The sequence below is a fragment of the Theobroma umbraticum genome, unplaced genomic scaffold (assembly GCF_002168275.2).
Source record: "Theobroma umbraticum cultivar Fairchild unplaced genomic scaffold, ASM216827v3 scaffold_146.0, whole genome shotgun sequence".
NCBI lineage: Eukaryota > Viridiplantae > Streptophyta > Magnoliopsida > Malvales > Malvaceae > Theobroma > Theobroma umbraticum.
This window is the reverse complement of record NW_018397265.1, coordinates 7759578-7775344: the sequence shown is the minus strand read 5'-3', so window position 1 is coordinate 7775344 and position 15767 is coordinate 7759578. Positions and strand designations below refer to the sequence as shown.

The window sequence follows — 15767 nt, the reverse complement described above, 5'->3', positions numbered from 1 at the left end:
TGTTTTATTTTGTTATGTATTTTGCTATAAAAATATTTGAAATTTTTTTAAAATTGTATTTTAAGACCAAGTGTATTTATTTTTTATGTTTCATAATTATTATTTATACATGTGTATTTTATCTATTTTTGTATCCTTATGATTAACAAATTTATTACCATCATTAATTTCTTATTTTTATCATTTGTATATTTTAATTAATTGATGATTGAATATTTATAATTTTATTTATTTAAAATTAGGAATGTCAAGATTCAAATTAAGACCCTCCTATCATACTGGTTGGATCTTAACTGACATCTCAAACTTTAAAAAATTCTTTTGGAATTGCGACTTCTTGCATTTCATATAAATATCTCATCATCGGTCTCAATCTTAAAACGATTATTACACTTTTCTATATTAATTTTTAATGTCATTATTATTTTTTATTATTTTCTTAATTATCATTATTATTATTCTTGTTTTTTTATTTCATGTTTGTTTTTCTTGCTATATTACATACACGAGTTATTACATTTTTTACTATTATTACTATCCACTTTTTTCTTATTATTTTTACCCCTTTTTTATATATATATTTGGTCCTAGTTATATCTACTAATTTCTTACTTATATAAATCTCACCCATTTAAATCTCTTTTTCTCTTTCGTTTCTTTTTTTTATAAATAAATATTTATTCAATTTTAATTCACCAAACATGCTTAATACCATTTTTTATTCTATTTTTATTGTCTTGAATTTAAATGTTTATATTTTCTTTTATTTAATATTCCTATCCTATCATTAACTAATCCTTCTAAATATTTATTTCATCTTACTTAGGCTAATCATGTTTTTAAGACAATATGTTTCAAAGTAAAGCAAGCCAATATTTAGTCCAAACAAGTTTACAAATGGGTCAAAAAATGTTTATACCTTTTTGGGCCAAGGCTGTCCAAGCCCTACAAGCACTTAGGTAGCTCGGTGAGGCCCGCGAGGTGACGCTCAAGACAGCTTTAGGTGCTTGGTTAGCAGCCTCAAATCAACCTAAACGCACAGTTTCCTTCACCCCACCAAACGGCGGTCGTTTTACTGTCCCTAGCCTAGGTATAAAACCCCTTGTTCTTTACTCTCTCCCCATTTCACCCTTCATTTTCTCTCTCTAGCACCAATCTCCCTCCTTCTCTCTCTAGCACCAATCTCCCTGCCTAAATCCGGTCCTCCCCTCTCTACTCTCTTACTCCTTCCTTTTTCTTTTCTCTTTCTCCTTCTCTTGCCGCCGGCGACCTTCCCTTGCCGCCTGTTTCGTCACTCTTTTCTTTCTTTTCTCTTTCTCTTTCTCTTGGCGCCCCCCCCCCCCCCCCCTTTCTCTTCTTCTTCTCTCAGCAATCAAAGTGACTATTGTGCATTGGGCGAAGCCGAATAGGCAATAGAAAGACACCAATGTTATCTCCGAAGAATACCCCTTCAGGATTGCCGCCTTGTATGAAAGGAGATGACGATGATGAGCTTGACACTTTCACAAAGATTGAATCATGGAAACCGCATATGTATAGATTAGATCACCTGAGTGATGTTGCTTGTTGAATATGACAAACAGTAGCGATGAAAAGTCCTCCGACTCCTTGAGCTTCTCCGCTCCAGCTTTTCCATCCTATAAAGTAAAGGTTCAAGAAAGCAAGCTCAATTTGAACTTCGAGACAAACCAAATCGAACACCATAATTCAATTCAATTTCAGTTTTTTAGCAGTACTTTTGAGTTTTGGCATAAATCAAAATAAAAGAGTTTGTCAACAATAATCTTAATTCGGACCTTATTTGTCCTCTCTCTCTCTCTCTCCGAGGTTTCAAAGGAGAAAAAGACCAGGAGAAGAGAACCTGAAGGTTACAGCAAGCAAGAAAGTGAAAGCAGGGACTAAGTTGGCAAGAGCAGAAGCAAGGGCAGGGGAGCTGTAGTCCGCACCAGTGAATACACAATTCTGCATTACAGTAATCCTGCAAAACCCAGAATTTTATGACCATCAAATTCTTTCAACAGAAGGAAAAGGGAAGTCTGTTAATTAATTTCATAGAATACCCAGCAATGCTTAAGAGGAAAAACTTGCAAAGAAAAGATAAGGTAATCGGTGGCCTCTTATTCCTGCATGAAAAAAACCAGAAAAGCAAAACAGAAATAAGTAATTATGATAATGATCGTAACCCAGGATGTTTCTGATATATATGATGAGAAGGAGGACCTGGTGAGGAAGAAAGCACAAGGGACGAGACTGATGGAAGCCAAATCATTTGAGTAGACAACAAAGACAAAGTGGCTCATTCCTTTGGACATGGCAGCTTTGCTGAGAGTGGTTAAGCCAACATCCAGGCGCTCCACACTCACTCACCGTGGCTGCAAATGGCACCAATTCCACCAACCAGGATCTCACCCTCATCTCTCCAACTCTCAAATTTCTATTTCCCTGCAAACTTCTGGCAACTGGATGAATATATCTGCTGCTAAAGATCTACTGTTTTGCTTTATTGCGGCGTTGGGGGTTGAGACTGATTGGGACAAATTTATCACATGCTGCCTCAGCTTCCGAGCTTTTACATAATATAAACATCGGGTTCCCACTCTTATAAACTTATTAAATCAAATCCTATCTGCTTCTATTTTTTTTTTTAACTTCCCTTATTATACTAAATATAAACTAAATGTTACTCAATAAACCTTGCTTTTGTCATTCATCTTGGTTCTTTTATTTTATTGGTGATTGGGTCCATTCTATATTACTATTTATATAATTTTATTTCTCAATATTTAATTTGTTTCCTTTGTGTAGGCATGATTTATGCCATTTCTTTTTGCAGTAAATGAATGATTTATATTAAACTCTTAAAATTAAAGGGTAGAAGTGGTGCACAAATGGATTAGCTGTTGTGAATTGAAATGAAATTAGTGTACAGTGATAAATTTGTGAATTTTTTCCTCTTCATTGTTTATAAATTTAGAAAAAGGTAAAGGAAAATTAAAAAACAAAAATTGGATGGAAAAAAGGGGAAATAAGAAAAGGCCCAAAAACCATGGCCGAAGCTCAACTAAAATCCATGGGCTAACCAGCTCTTTGGACCTTAACCTCCATAATTTCTTTTTTTTTTTTTAATTTAAACCCATAATTTCTTCTTCGGCAAACGTGGTTTTACATATTTACCTCTTCAATTTCTATTTCATTTTGGTTCCTTTTCCAATTTTCTCTGCTCCTCAAACATATTGCTGCAAATCGCAACAAAGATAAAAGAAGGATATATTAAAAAGAGGTAGAAAATGGGTGAGGTGGAACCTAGTTTGGAAGAATTTTTGGAGGAGAAGAAGCGCGTTAGGAACCCTCTTGTCCCTGTTGGTAATTTTCCCATTTCTCCTCTTCAGCTTGTCATTAATTTTTCTGTTTTTATCTGTTTTGTTCTTATGGGTTTTGATTTTTATTTGTAGAAGGTTTTGTGGTGTGAACTTTATGGGGTAAATTGTTATTTAAAGTTGCAGTCTTGCAGATCCAATTTGAGTGGTTAAAAGATTGTATTTTTTTTTCTTGGAAGGATGTTTCTGATAAAATTTGAACCTTTAATCTTTAATGGAGAAATATTTGTTATTGTGTTAAATTATCAAATCCTGATAGCCAATTTGCTGCTAACTAATCCAATGCTAGTTAGCAACCCCATTTCCAGTGCTTGATTCCTTTAAACAAAATTAGGCTGAAGTGTGAAAAGTGTGAAGAGTAATTCAGGGTTTCTGAACTTGTGTGAGCTAACTGCTTTGAATTTGTTTTGAGGAGAACGAACTTCTAAGTTCCTAATCCAGCATAACCGCAGCTAAGTCTATATGGAATAATCTAGTAATTGATGTCATGTATGCTTGGAGTTGCCCTTTTTATTTGACTCCAAAAATAGTAGTGACTTTCACAAGTCACAGTAGGATTTATTTTTGAGTTATTGCTTAAGTTCTCACGGACAATGAAATTTAATATTTATAGCTTAACTCAGCACTTCTTGTGGTTTTCTTGTGTTTAGTATCCAAGTGGTAGTCATTAATTTCTGAATGTTGCTCCTGAAAGGATGTAACAGGAGACTTCTGTGGATGGTAGCTCTTGTTATAAAGTTGGAGGAGTGTATTTCTTTACTTATTGTTCTTGTTTGTGGATGCTTGATCTTTCTTTTCTAGCTCCTAGGACTAATTAATTGCTTGGCGTCACCTTCGTTTTCTTTTGTTTCATCGTAATAGAAATAGTAATGTGTGAAACTATGCTGAGCCTGTGAGCATATTCGAAATATTTCAGTAGAGAAATTGAAATTTCTCTTCACTAGTTTTTGGCCAAGTTTATGGGTTCAGCATGAAGCAATGTGCATCCAATATTTTGATAGCTGCTATTTGACTATATGCTGTTTTCAAAGTAATATAATCTGTTTGTGCAAGATTTCATTTATAAGTGACAATTAGATGATCGTTGCTTCAATTTGACTTCTGTTCACCAACGCCATTAATAGCTTGAATAGTAAGTTGCTTGTTTTTTTATTGCCTGTCAGTTAGTGAGATGCTGTTGCTCTGATCAAAACTAGGCATGGAGAGTTTGTTTTTAGCAGTTAGGAACCTGGAAGACATATGTCCCAAACTTAATCAATCACCTACCTTGCAATGTTCTATATTACAAACTCCAAGCCTTTTGCCAAGGATTTGATTTTAATTTATTATCTAAACATTTTAGAAAGTTGACACTGGGGCTTAAATTCAACTTTTATCCAACCTAGAAAAAACCTATTTGAACCTATGATACCTCTTAAGAATTTAGCTACCTAAGAGCTTGATATAGTACCGTAATCAGTTTGGTCCTACTTCTTGTCATTCTAAACTTCAACTAGTCTTTAGATTGTTTGCTGCTTTTTCTTTGTTTTGCTGACTATCTTGTCAGATTGATATTGTTTTTGTTGCTTTAGGTATTTGCTTCATGTTATAGATGTTGTTAGGCCATCTGAGTTACAGAATCTATTTTCTTCTTTCTCTCTTTTCATCTGCTATAGCATTTTCCTGATATGATATTTTTACTCTTACTTGGAAATGGTAATAGTTATGGTTCAAGTATCTTTAACATACGTGTACTTTACAGGTGCACTTATAACTGCTGGAGTGCTCACTGCTGGGTTAATAAGTTTTAGACTAGGTAATTCTCGCTTGGGTCAGGTGCTAATGAGAGCTAGGGTGGTAGTTCAAGGGGCTACAGTTGGACTTATGGTTGGCACTGCATACTACTATGGGGATAATCCCTGGAAATCGAGATAGACTCTGTGGACTACTCAGTGTCTTGTAGTTATCATAATGGCCATATAACTAATCGCAGGACCGTGTGTCATTGCCAGTAACATTTGAGTACTATTTTTTATCGCTTTACATGATCCAAATTTTCTTAGTTGCAACCATTATTTTTATTTTGATAAGCATATTTTGTACTCATATGTTCGACAAAAGCATCATACCAAGAAAACAAATACCCCCAGATAATACATTTTGGGAATAAATTGAATGTGCTGGTTGCACCATTCTTTCTATGCTTGAGTTTTTCTGAGAATCCTATATATGTAATATTTTAGCGAACAGAAAACAACAAATCTCCATTTCTTCATTTCAATGGCAGGGCATCATTTCTGTAAATTTATTGTTAAAGTGAATTGCTTTGATATAAGGTGAGAATCAGATGTTCAAGACCTTCCTATGAGAGAAGTTGAAAGTGCTAGTTAGCATTTATCATGGACGATAAGCATTGCGTAAAAAGGCCAACGTTCATCATTGAGGCTTCCTGTTTATCTATTAGACATTGCAGTTAACCATCCTTAATGGCTATGCCCGTAACAGAAATGATCATTTTTCTTATATTTTAAAAACCATTTTATCGAATTATGACGATAATCAATCTACCCAGACAAGAATCGTTTGCCAATCGTGCTTCCAAGCTCACCTTGCTTGTCATTGCCACTATTAGCCCTCTTCCTTGCAATTTAGATGCTTTCTAGGACTTTAGCCTCTGTTTTAGAAATCATTCACTAGTCTCCAATGGATCCTGTATGCCCGACGATTTTTGACCATGACGTCTGATAGGCCAAAAGCCAGCTGTCTAAATACGAGGATACGAAGACAGAAAATCTGTCTTTATCCCCCTGGAAAAACTAGTGGCTTACGTGTGCAGTGCAAAAGCTGTCGACACCCGTGTGTTATAGTACTTCGAAAAACCATAACACAAACGCTGAGCACAAAGAGTTCGGCCCCAACCCACATACCAACAAGCCTCATTGACCACCTTTCCTCGGGAATTTCTCTCCACAACTCTGAACAAATCCCACAATATCCCGCTCAGCCGCGCCGCCCCACATGGCCACTCTCTTTAAACCCATGTGTATTTGTTTCTCCTCTTTATATAAATCCCTGAAGACCCTTGTGTTCATGAGACTTTCTTTTATCTGTCAATGGGGGTGAATGCATGCCTAGCTATGTGCTCCTGCTGCTGCAATGGGGGAAAGAAATTGCAGCTGGGGGTGAATTCAAGGCGACAGAGGCGACAATGGGGCAGCAGGTCAGTTAAAACGAAAGTGATGAAGCTCCAGAGAGTCGTGCCAGGCAGCCATGGGCTGCACCTCGATCAGCTTTTGGTTTATGCAGCTGACTACATCTTGCAGTTGAGGTTGCAAGCTAGTCTTCTAGAGGCTCTTGTCAAATTCCATGAGCCATGAGGCTTATGCATGCGTTTCTGTACTGATGAAAAATCTTTTGTTTTCTCCTTATTGTTAAATTTCCTATATAATTCTACTTTATTTTCATGAATGTGGAGTGATATTCATATATTGGCGCATCAAGCCCTGCAATCTCACCATATCCATAGCTTTTGAGAGGACAAAAAATTTAGCCAATGCAATGGGAAATCAATGCTTCACCTTATTTCTGTTGATTAGTCTGCAAAACCATGCATGTTCAAGAATGTATTTTCAAATCACAAGTTACTTCTTTTTTTCTCATTTCAACCACTTCCAGAAAGGTGGGGACAAAGGGTCAAAACACAAGTATCAGTATAAATAATGGTTTTAGAGTTTTCTCTTGATATTGTGATAATTGATCTAGCAAATTGTTGAATGTACAAATTTAACAAAAGGAATCAAATATTGGGTTCAAAAATATAATTAAAAGCAGAAAATTCTTGAACTGATTTGTTCATGTTAATGCCTACCTTGCAGTCTTTGCTGTTTTCTTTTTTTTTTTGTTGAGCAACAGAAACAACTACATTTACAAACTACACCACCCAGAGAAAAAGGTACCTTCATCATTGAGTGAAGAAGCAATAGGACAAAGAACAAGATCACACCATCACCATTACTAAAACCCAATAAAGCTCCTACCGTTTCTTCCTCTTCTCCAACAACACCTCGTCCTCCATTCTCACCCCAGCAACACTAAAGGCAACCCAGAAGAGAAAAAGAAACAAAAAGGGATATGTTACTGACTTGACATCAGAGAAGAAAGCTTTGAAAGCTTTGGTTCATTGCGCAGACAGAGAAAGAAGAAAACAGGCGTTTAGCGTGTTTGGTATGCAGAAGCACTGTTGGATCATTCAATTTCTGTTTTGTTTTTCTCTTTTTAAGGCAGATGTTCATGTTTCCTTGTATAATTATCTAGACAGAGTTATAATAGATAATTTGTATATTTATTTTAACAGATATGAAATATTGGAGCATATGATTACAATTCTTCTCAACATATTGATATAATCAGAATAATATGAAGAGAATGATGCAAATGTAGAATTTGAAAATTACTTACACGGGGAAAAATCCAATATTTGGAAAGTGAGAATTGTGCCTCAAGTTCAACTATATGCTTTAGAATATGGAAAATATCTTTCTTATTTCTTTACCTGCCGAGCAATTTACCAATTTTCCTGAAAGAGAACAAAAATAATTAGAGTGCAGCACACTGTCATTTTCCCTTGGAAAACCTCCCTATTGTACCTTTTAGGAACCAAAAATTTTCTTAGTTATGATTGCAAAAATGAAGAATTGGGACTGGTAGCAGTTCAATACCAACCCATTTGCATTTGGTTCGCGGTTGTCTGACCTGTTGAAGGAACTCGATCAACTGCAAACAATTTGCTGACTCTCTCGCCTTCTCCTTCTCCGTCTCCTTGGCGTTTGTGGTATGCTTATTGCTTTCATCTCTCTTGGATTAATTAATGGTTTTTTGAGCTTTTTAGTGTCAATTTTGATACTATTGGCTTGTGATTTATGAGCATCAGCTTGGTCCTTGACCTTTCTGATCATTGCCAAATGCAAAAACTAGTTTACATATTCGAGTTGTACGTATTGGGGATTAATTTTTTGTCAGTCTGAACACTTTGGAAGCAAGCATAGGTTTCTCCTTGGAAAAATTTCAACTTCCCTTATTGGGGGTTTTGATGTTTTCATCTAATTATTAGAACTTTTAGTTTTCTGATCACACTGAGACCTGAGGATCAGGTTTGACTTTAGGCTGTAATTCAGGTCTGCCAATCTCAACACAATCGTCAGCAAAGACGAAGATACTGAAACATGGAGATTAGGAAACGGATTCCTTTCGATGTGATCTTCGACATTTTCACAAACCTTCCTGTTAAGTCCCTGGTAAGATTCAGGTGTATTTCCAGTACCTGCTCCTCCATTATAACCAGCCAAGATTTTGCCAAACAGCACTCAAGTCGATATTCCAGGATCAAATCCAAGTCGCTATTGACACCAACCATTACCATAAGCTGCTCCACCGAGCTTCAATCTGCTCAGATGTTCTTCTCCGCAGAGCTTCATGAAGGGTCTGTGTCAGCATCAGCTGTTCACCTGGGGACCATCCCTCCTCGCTTCTCCCGCTACACTACCCCTTCAGTTAATGGGATAATCTGCATGGACTTTGGCCTTTGTGCCACGATCTTTAACCCCAGTACTCGACAGGCTGTTACTTTACCATTCGTTTGCCCTCCCAACTCTCCAGCTGCTGCTTCTACTTCCTTTTGTGTGAACTCATTTGGGTTTGATCCCATCACTGAGTGTTACAAGGTCTTGAACTCTTGGGCTGTTTCAGGGAAGGCTACTGAGTACAGGGTCTATACTTTGGGGACAAACAACTCCTGGAGACTGCTTGGTGGCGGACCCTCTCATTCTCCTAAGAGGGAAAGCGTTTCCATCGATGGGATCATATATTTCAAGTGCCATCACTCTTCATTCCTAATTGCATTTCATCTCCACACGGAGAAATTCCATGAGATTCGACTTCCAGATCGTGTCTTCAATTGGAGAAGTGATTTAATACAATTTGCTGGGCGCTTGGCCCTTGTTGATACTCAATTTAATTCTCAGTCCAATTCTATCAACATTTGGCTGTTAGAAGACCAACTTAGGAATGAATGGATTGGACATAGTATCACCTTCCCTACTTTCTGGAAAGAAATTGAAGGGTACAAAAACTTTTTGGTTGTTGGCACCATTCATACAGGTGAGATTTTGTTGGCACCATGCTCTTTGTTGAAGCACTTTTGCGTGTATATCTATGATCTGCATAGGAGAATGAGACAGATTGAATTGTCTGGACTGCCTGAACATCGGCCTTTTGATTTTTCTTCCAATGCTGTTAACGTCACCAATTATGAGCAAAACATTTTGTATTTGGCATAACTAATTACTCCCATCAGCCTCCTTCTGAACCTTCAATATCTTGTTAATTTGTTTTAATTTAGAATTCAGCTTGTGAAGTTAAGTAACCTGCTGAAATATTCATATATAGGACAGTTAATCTGTTCTTGTTTTTTTTTTTTTTGAAAGTTCAGTTGTATTCATAACAGAGGGAACAAACATTCATCTCTGGTCAGTACAAGATGATTTTGCTCTGATATTCTTAGATTACGGAACATCATAACAAAATCCTCCCCAAAAGAGAAAAACCTACGCTCTATACAATTGATACAACCCCCAGCTGCAGAACCACCCCAAACCCTGAGCATCACAATCACAACACACTTTGCACATTCATATAATCGTCCTAGCATCTTAAACTGGGGACAACAACCCCATAAAAACCAGGCAGCATCCTTGTTTAAAGTATTGAACCAACACAAACAATTTTGATCCCCAAAACTAACAAAAAGAAAAACATGACCTGTACAATGCTCAACACAATGCAACTGTACATGCAGCAGCTCAACAAAAATCATCCAACAAACACAAGCTCAAAGCACACAAAAACCACGACCACATCACAAGATCTGAAGAGTCAACCTTTCCCAACCAACTTCTGAAAACAGAAAAAACATCCCCCCGCAAATCAATAGCATCATAACCAAAACAGATTACTCAAAGACCTTGCCTTTGCACACCAGCTTTAGCAAGGCTGTCAGCCAGCTGGTTCCTTTCTCTAAAAATGTGTTTAATCTCGCATCTCTTCATTTCCTTCTTCAGTCTTTCAATGTGCAAGACCCATTTCCTAAGTCTCCAAGGGGCTTCCGATGGATTATTAAATCCATTTGACTGCGTTTTGTGAGTCACTCTCAATTGCAAGATTGTGTGTTTGGCACCATTTAGAGGCTGCGAAGCAATGAAAGCCTCCCTAATAGCTCTAATTTCAGCCACGCTGTAGTCTTCCACCCTTATGGATTTGGAGAAAACAATTTTTATGCATCCATCTTCGTTCCTCATAAACCCTCCCCCCCACAACACCCCCCCTCCACATCCCAACTTCACCGGGGGAGCACTAGGCTGCCCCATCCACATTGATCTTCATAACGCCACACGGTGGAGTACACCATTCCATAACTTTTCTGTTTGTTTTGTTTTCCCTCAACCTCGCACTGACTGGAACTCAAGAACCGAGCCATACTCCCCAAGCCATTAGCCTTTGCCTATGACGCAACTCTTAATTTGATCAGCTCGAAAACCTGATCAGATCTCCATTCCACGCCTCTAAACACTTTTATCATTTCAAGAAAGCCATAATGACCATATTATAACATAGACACCCATTTTCCAGACAGATTTGTTTCCCTTTCTAATTTCAATTCCATTCCACGAGTGAAAAGCACTAATCAAATCAGCAAGGATCATTCAAACCCCCATTCCTTTCCCCACCACTGCCACACTCTCCATACTTCCTGGCAATGAATGAGAAGATGTTACACAATCTCTTGATCACAGTTACCAATACACATGTCGTAGCCTCCCAATTTATCGAGCGTTTTCTAGCAAGCTCATACTTGACAACCACCGTCTCATGAAGAGCCTACCAACAAAACACTTCAATCTGTTGAGAATTCAGTGATTCCAGATGATGATGAAGTCATGGTGCTGGTCAACAAGCAGTTAAAGGATGAAGAAATAAGCATACGGTGTCGTTTTAATGTTTTTCCTCTGTTATAGTTTAAACGTTTTGTGTCATTTTATTAAGTTGGTTGTTTTTTTCCTTCTCGTTTTTACGCATTAGAGCAAAGAAACTGTTGTTAGGCAGTTCTGGAATTTTCTGCCCAGTATAGCTCAGCTCAACAAACTTTTTCTCTTTCTTAAGTTCTCATTTCTCAAGGCCGATATTTCGGCACTGGTGGTTGTCATCATATATACAGAATGAAAAAGTAGTGTGGTTGTGTTCCTCTCCAGATCATCTTCTTTCCTAATTTTTCTTTGGTTACTTTTCATTTTCTTTCTCTACTCTGCTCTGCTTTATTTTTTGTGGTTTCTCTTGGTTTTCTGTCATGGTATCAGAGCTTTAAAATCGATCTTAAGGGACTGTTTCAACCATTCCAGATTTTCCAGATTTCACTCTCTGTTTTTTGGATCATGGCCACAAGTGGGTTTAGTACTTCTGCTCCTCCGGTGTTCACTGGAGAGAATTATGTGTTCTGGTCAGTGAAGATGCAATCCTATCTCAGAGCTTTCAATCTATGGGAAGTGGTGGAGACTGGGATTGAACCAGAGCAAAGACATGCTAATCCTACCTTGGCTCAGATAAGGCAGTTTGAAGAAGACAAGGCAAAGAGGTATAAGGCTCTTTCCTGTTTACAATCTGCAATTTCTGATGAGATATTTGTTAGAATAATGCACTTAGATAACCCTAAGAAAGTGTGGGATCATTTAAAGGAGGAATTCCATGGTAGTGATAGAACTAGAAGAATTCAAGCTTTGAATCTGTCTAGGCAGTTTGAGATGCTAACCATGGAAGATAATGAAACTATCAGAGAGTTTTCTGGGAAAATGATGGGAATAGTGAACCAGCTTAGGTTGCTAGGAAAGGAAATGGATGAAGAAAGGTTAGTGAGTAAAATGCTAGTTGCACTACCTGAGAAATATGAATCAAAAATTTCCTCCTTAGAGGACTCAAGGGATATTAGTCAGATGACTTTGAAGGAATTAGTTAATGCACTAGGGGGTTTAGAGCAGAGAGAGAGCTTTTAGGCAAAAGGACTTACTGAGAGTGCCTTAGTTGTCAAAACAAAGAATGGAAAGGCTGGTAGTAGTTTCTCTACGAGAAATGAAGCTAACAGAAAAGAAAAAGGGAAGAGAGTTGATGAAAAAAGACATGAGGATCATAAGAAAACATTTCCACCATGTTCTTATTGCAAAAAAACGAATCATACAGAAAAGTTTTGTTGGTTCAGGCCAAATGTTAAATGCAGGAGGTGTCACCAGCAAGGACATGTAGAGAAGGTCTGTAAAAACAAAGTTAAAAATGCTGATGAGAAAGCTGCTGTGGTTGAAGAACTTCAAGCTGAAGATGAGGTTCTTTTTATGGCTAAAATCATGGATAGTGAAGATGAAAAGAATACTTGGTTGTTGGATAGTGGTTGTTCAAACCATTTAACAAGTTGCAAAGATAACTTCATTAATCTAGATTCTAGCTTTAGAACAAAAATGGAGATTGGAAATGGAGATTCTCTTCTGATACTTGGGGTAGGAACTGTTGGTGTTCAGACACCTACAGGTAAAAGACTGATTTATCATGTTTATTTTGCTCCTGATGTCAGTCAAAATCTGTTGAGTGTAGGACAATTGATTGATGACAAATATATACTTGTTTTCAAAGATAGGGCCTGCACTGTTAGTGATCCTGCTGGTAATGAATTGTTCACAGTAGGTATGAGGAATAGATGTTTTCCTTTGAATTGGATGAAGCTTAATCAAAATGTTTATAAGGCAATTTCAGTTGATACTGACTTGTGGCACAGGAGATATGGACATATTAATCATGCTTATTTGACGCAAATGGCAGCACATAATCTTGTTGAAGGACTTCCTAAAATTGGTGAACCTGATAGAGTCTGCAGCATTTGTCAATTTGGGAAACAAAGGAGAGCTGCATTTCCTAAAACTAGAACTTGGAAAGCAACAAAAAAATTGGAGTTGGTGCATATTGATATAGGAGGTCCAATGAAGACTGAGTCTTTAAATGGGAGCAGATTTTATTTGCTATTCATTGACGATGTGACTAAGTTCAGCTGGATTTATTTTCTCAAAAGGAAATCAGAAGCTTCAAATGTTTTCGCTAAGTTTAAAGCTTTAGTGGAAAATCAGACAGGTCAGTCCATTAAGAAGGTCAGAAGTGACAATGGCTCTGAATTTACTGCAACAGAGTTTGAGCAGTTTCTCAGTCAACATGGTATAGTACATCAGCTCACTGTAACATATAGTCCTCATCAGAATGGGACTGCTGAGAGGAAAAACAGAACCATTATGGAAATGGCTCGATGTTTGTTGTTTGAAATGAGCCTACCAAAATCCCTGTGGGCAGAAGCAGCTAATACTGCTAACTACCTTCTTATATTGCTCAAACCAGATCTCTCCCAAGCAAGACTCCATATGAAGCCTGGTTCAATGTCAAACCTTCTGTTAACCATCTCAGAGTGTTTGGCTGCATCTGTTACTCAAAGGTTCCAGATGAAAAAAGAAGCAAGCTAGATGGAAAGTCAATTGTAACAGTTCATCTTGGCTATAGTGAAGTTTCAAAAGGGTACAGAGTTCTTGATGTTAAGACTAAGAAAGTTTTTGTTAGCAGAGATGTTAGATTTGATGAAACAGCAAAGTGGAATTGGGAAACATTGAAGGTTGAGGGCAGTAAAGTAATTGATACAGTTACTGAGGCTGCGGATGATTGTGAGATGGAAAATGTAGATGATGAGAACATTGATGAGGTTCCAGTTCGAGGAACAAGGTCACTTCTGGATGTGTACAGTAGATGCCATTTAGCCCTTGCTGAACCAAATAATTACCAAGATGCTGCTAGGGATAAAAACTGGAAGCAGGCAATGGAAGTTGAAATGTTGATGATAAAAAAGAATAGCACTTGGATTTTGGTTGACAGACCAGAAAATCAAAAAGTAATTGGTGTTAAGTGGGTCTACAGAACTAAGCTCAACTCTGATGGGACCATCAACAAATACAAAGCAAGGTTAGTGGTCAAAGGTTTTTCTCAGGTTTATGGAGTAGATTTTTTTGAAACTTTTGCTCCAGTAGCCAGATTAGACACAATCAGACTGTTGGTTGCACTTACTGCAAATCAAGGGTGGTTATCTGGCATCTGGACATCAAGTCAGCTTTTCTGAATGGCACTATTAGAGAAGATATATTTGTTGAGCAACCTGAAGGCTATGCTGAACCTGGCATGGAGAACAAAGTCTGTAATTGGTCAAAGCTTTGTATGGACTCAAACAGGCCCCAAGGGCATGGTATGATAGAATGGATACTTATCTACAAAGTTGGGGTTTCACAGAAGCAACAATGAACATACTTTGTATGTCAAAAAACGGACAAAGGTATCCAGCTTATTATCCCTTTATGTGGATGATATGCTCATTACTGGTCCTAGTGGTAAAGCTGTAAATGAATTCAAAACAAAGATGCAGACTGAGTTTGAGATGAGTGATTTGGGGAGATGTCCTATTTTCTTGGTATAGAAGTTGAACAGAATTCTGATTTTATCATGCTATATCAAAAGAAATATGCATCTGATCTGCTAAAAAGGTTTAGAATGGAGAGTTGTAAGGCAGTGGCTACACCTGTGGCTGCTGGAACTAAGCTGTGTAAGGATGATGGTGGAACTGAGGTTAATGAAACTCAGTACAGGAGCCTGATAGGGAGTTTACTATATCTTTCTTCTACTGGCCTGATATCATGTTTACTACTAGTCTTCTTTCTAGATTCATGCACAAGCCATCTGAAATTCACATGTGTGCTGCAAAAGAGTGCTTAGATATGTTAAAGGAATTATGAGTTTTGGACTAAAGTTCTATAGAAATGGAACAACACAGCTTCAAGGCTATTGTGACAGTGACTGGGGTGGCAGCTTGGAGGATTCAAAGAGTACTAGTGGGTATTGTTTTTCATTTGGGAGCGCAGTTTTTGCTTGGAACTCTAAGAAGCAAGACATAGTAGCCCAGTCATCTGCTGAGGCAGAGTATGTTGCAGTTGCTTCAGCTGCAAACCAAGCAATCTGGTTAAGAAAGATTCTACAAGAGTTAAGTTGCAGTTGTGAAAAACCGACCATACTTTGGATTGATAACAAGTCTGCAATTTCTATAGCCAAAAATCCAGTAAACCATGGTAGAACTAAGCACATAAGAATCAAATTTCATGCTTTAAGAGAAGCGGTGAAGGAAGGTGAAGTGGAGCTGGAATACTGTTCTTCAAAGGAGCAGCTTGCTGACATCTTCACAAAAGGCTTGAGTACTGATCAGTTTAAACTTCTCAGAAATAAACTAGGAGTTTTCTCATC

General features: G+C 37.6%; 3 protein-coding genes across 3 annotated transcripts; 2 read left to right on the top strand and 1 right to left on the bottom strand.

Annotated features, from left to right (window-relative positions):
* Positions 1-1220: 1220 nt before the first annotated feature.
* LOC110422835 (protein WALLS ARE THIN 1-like) lies at positions 1221-2769 on the bottom strand. Its single transcript, XM_021436843.2, has 5 exons — positions 2221-2769; positions 2061-2123; positions 1862-1978; positions 1550-1637; positions 1221-1463 (listed from the first exon to the last, which is right to left on the bottom strand). Exons 1-5 carry the CDS (start codon positions 2310-2312, stop codon positions 1221-1223), a joined length of 603 nt encoding a protein of 200 aa, XP_021292518.2. The 5' UTR covers positions 2313-2769.
* Positions 2770-3143: 374 nt separating this feature from the next.
* Positions 3144-5557, top strand: LOC110422650 (RING-H2 finger protein ATL48-like). The gene is made up of 2 exons (XM_021436653.2): positions 3144-3363; positions 5119-5557. The coding sequence occupies exons 1-2, from the start codon at positions 3288-3290 to the stop codon at positions 5289-5291; spliced, it is 249 nt and encodes an 82-aa protein (XP_021292328.1). The 5' UTR covers positions 3144-3287; the 3' UTR covers positions 5292-5557.
* Positions 5558-7999: 2442 nt separating this feature from the next.
* Positions 8000-10643, top strand: LOC110422692 (F-box protein At1g30790-like). Its single transcript, XM_021436704.2, has 2 exons — positions 8000-8187; positions 8531-10643. Exon 2 carries the CDS (start codon positions 8579-8581, stop codon positions 9689-9691), a length of 1113 nt encoding a protein of 370 aa, XP_021292379.1. The 5' UTR covers positions 8000-8187; positions 8531-8578; the 3' UTR covers positions 9692-10643.
* The last annotated feature ends 5124 nt before the right edge of the window (positions 10644-15767 follow it).

Bases quoted from the DNA above. Each gene is read 5' to 3' on its own strand.
- LOC110422650 (XM_021436653.2), top strand. From the start codon at position 3,288: ATGGGTGAGGTGGAACCTAGTTTGGAAGAATTTTTGGAGGAGAAGAAG. The intron at 3,364-5,118 runs GTAATTTTCCCA...TGTACTTTACAG, and splicing joins GAACCCTCTTGTCCCTGTTG to GTGCACTTATAACTGCTGGA.
- LOC110422835 (XM_021436843.2), bottom strand. From the start codon at position 2,312: ATGTCCAAAGGAATGAGCCACTTTGTCTTTGTTGTCTACTCAAATGAT. The intron at 1,638-1,861 runs GTTCTCTTCTCC...TTTACTTTATAG, and splicing joins TTGCTTGCTGTAACCTTCAG to GATGGAAAAGCTGGAGCGGA. The intron at 1,464-1,549 runs GTGATCTAATCT...CTTTCATACAAG, and splicing joins CAACAAGCAACATCACTCAG to GCGGCAATCCTGAAGGGGTA.
- LOC110422692 (XM_021436704.2), top strand. From the start codon at position 8,579: ATGGAGATTAGGAAACGGATTCCTTTCGATGTGATCTTCGACATTTTC.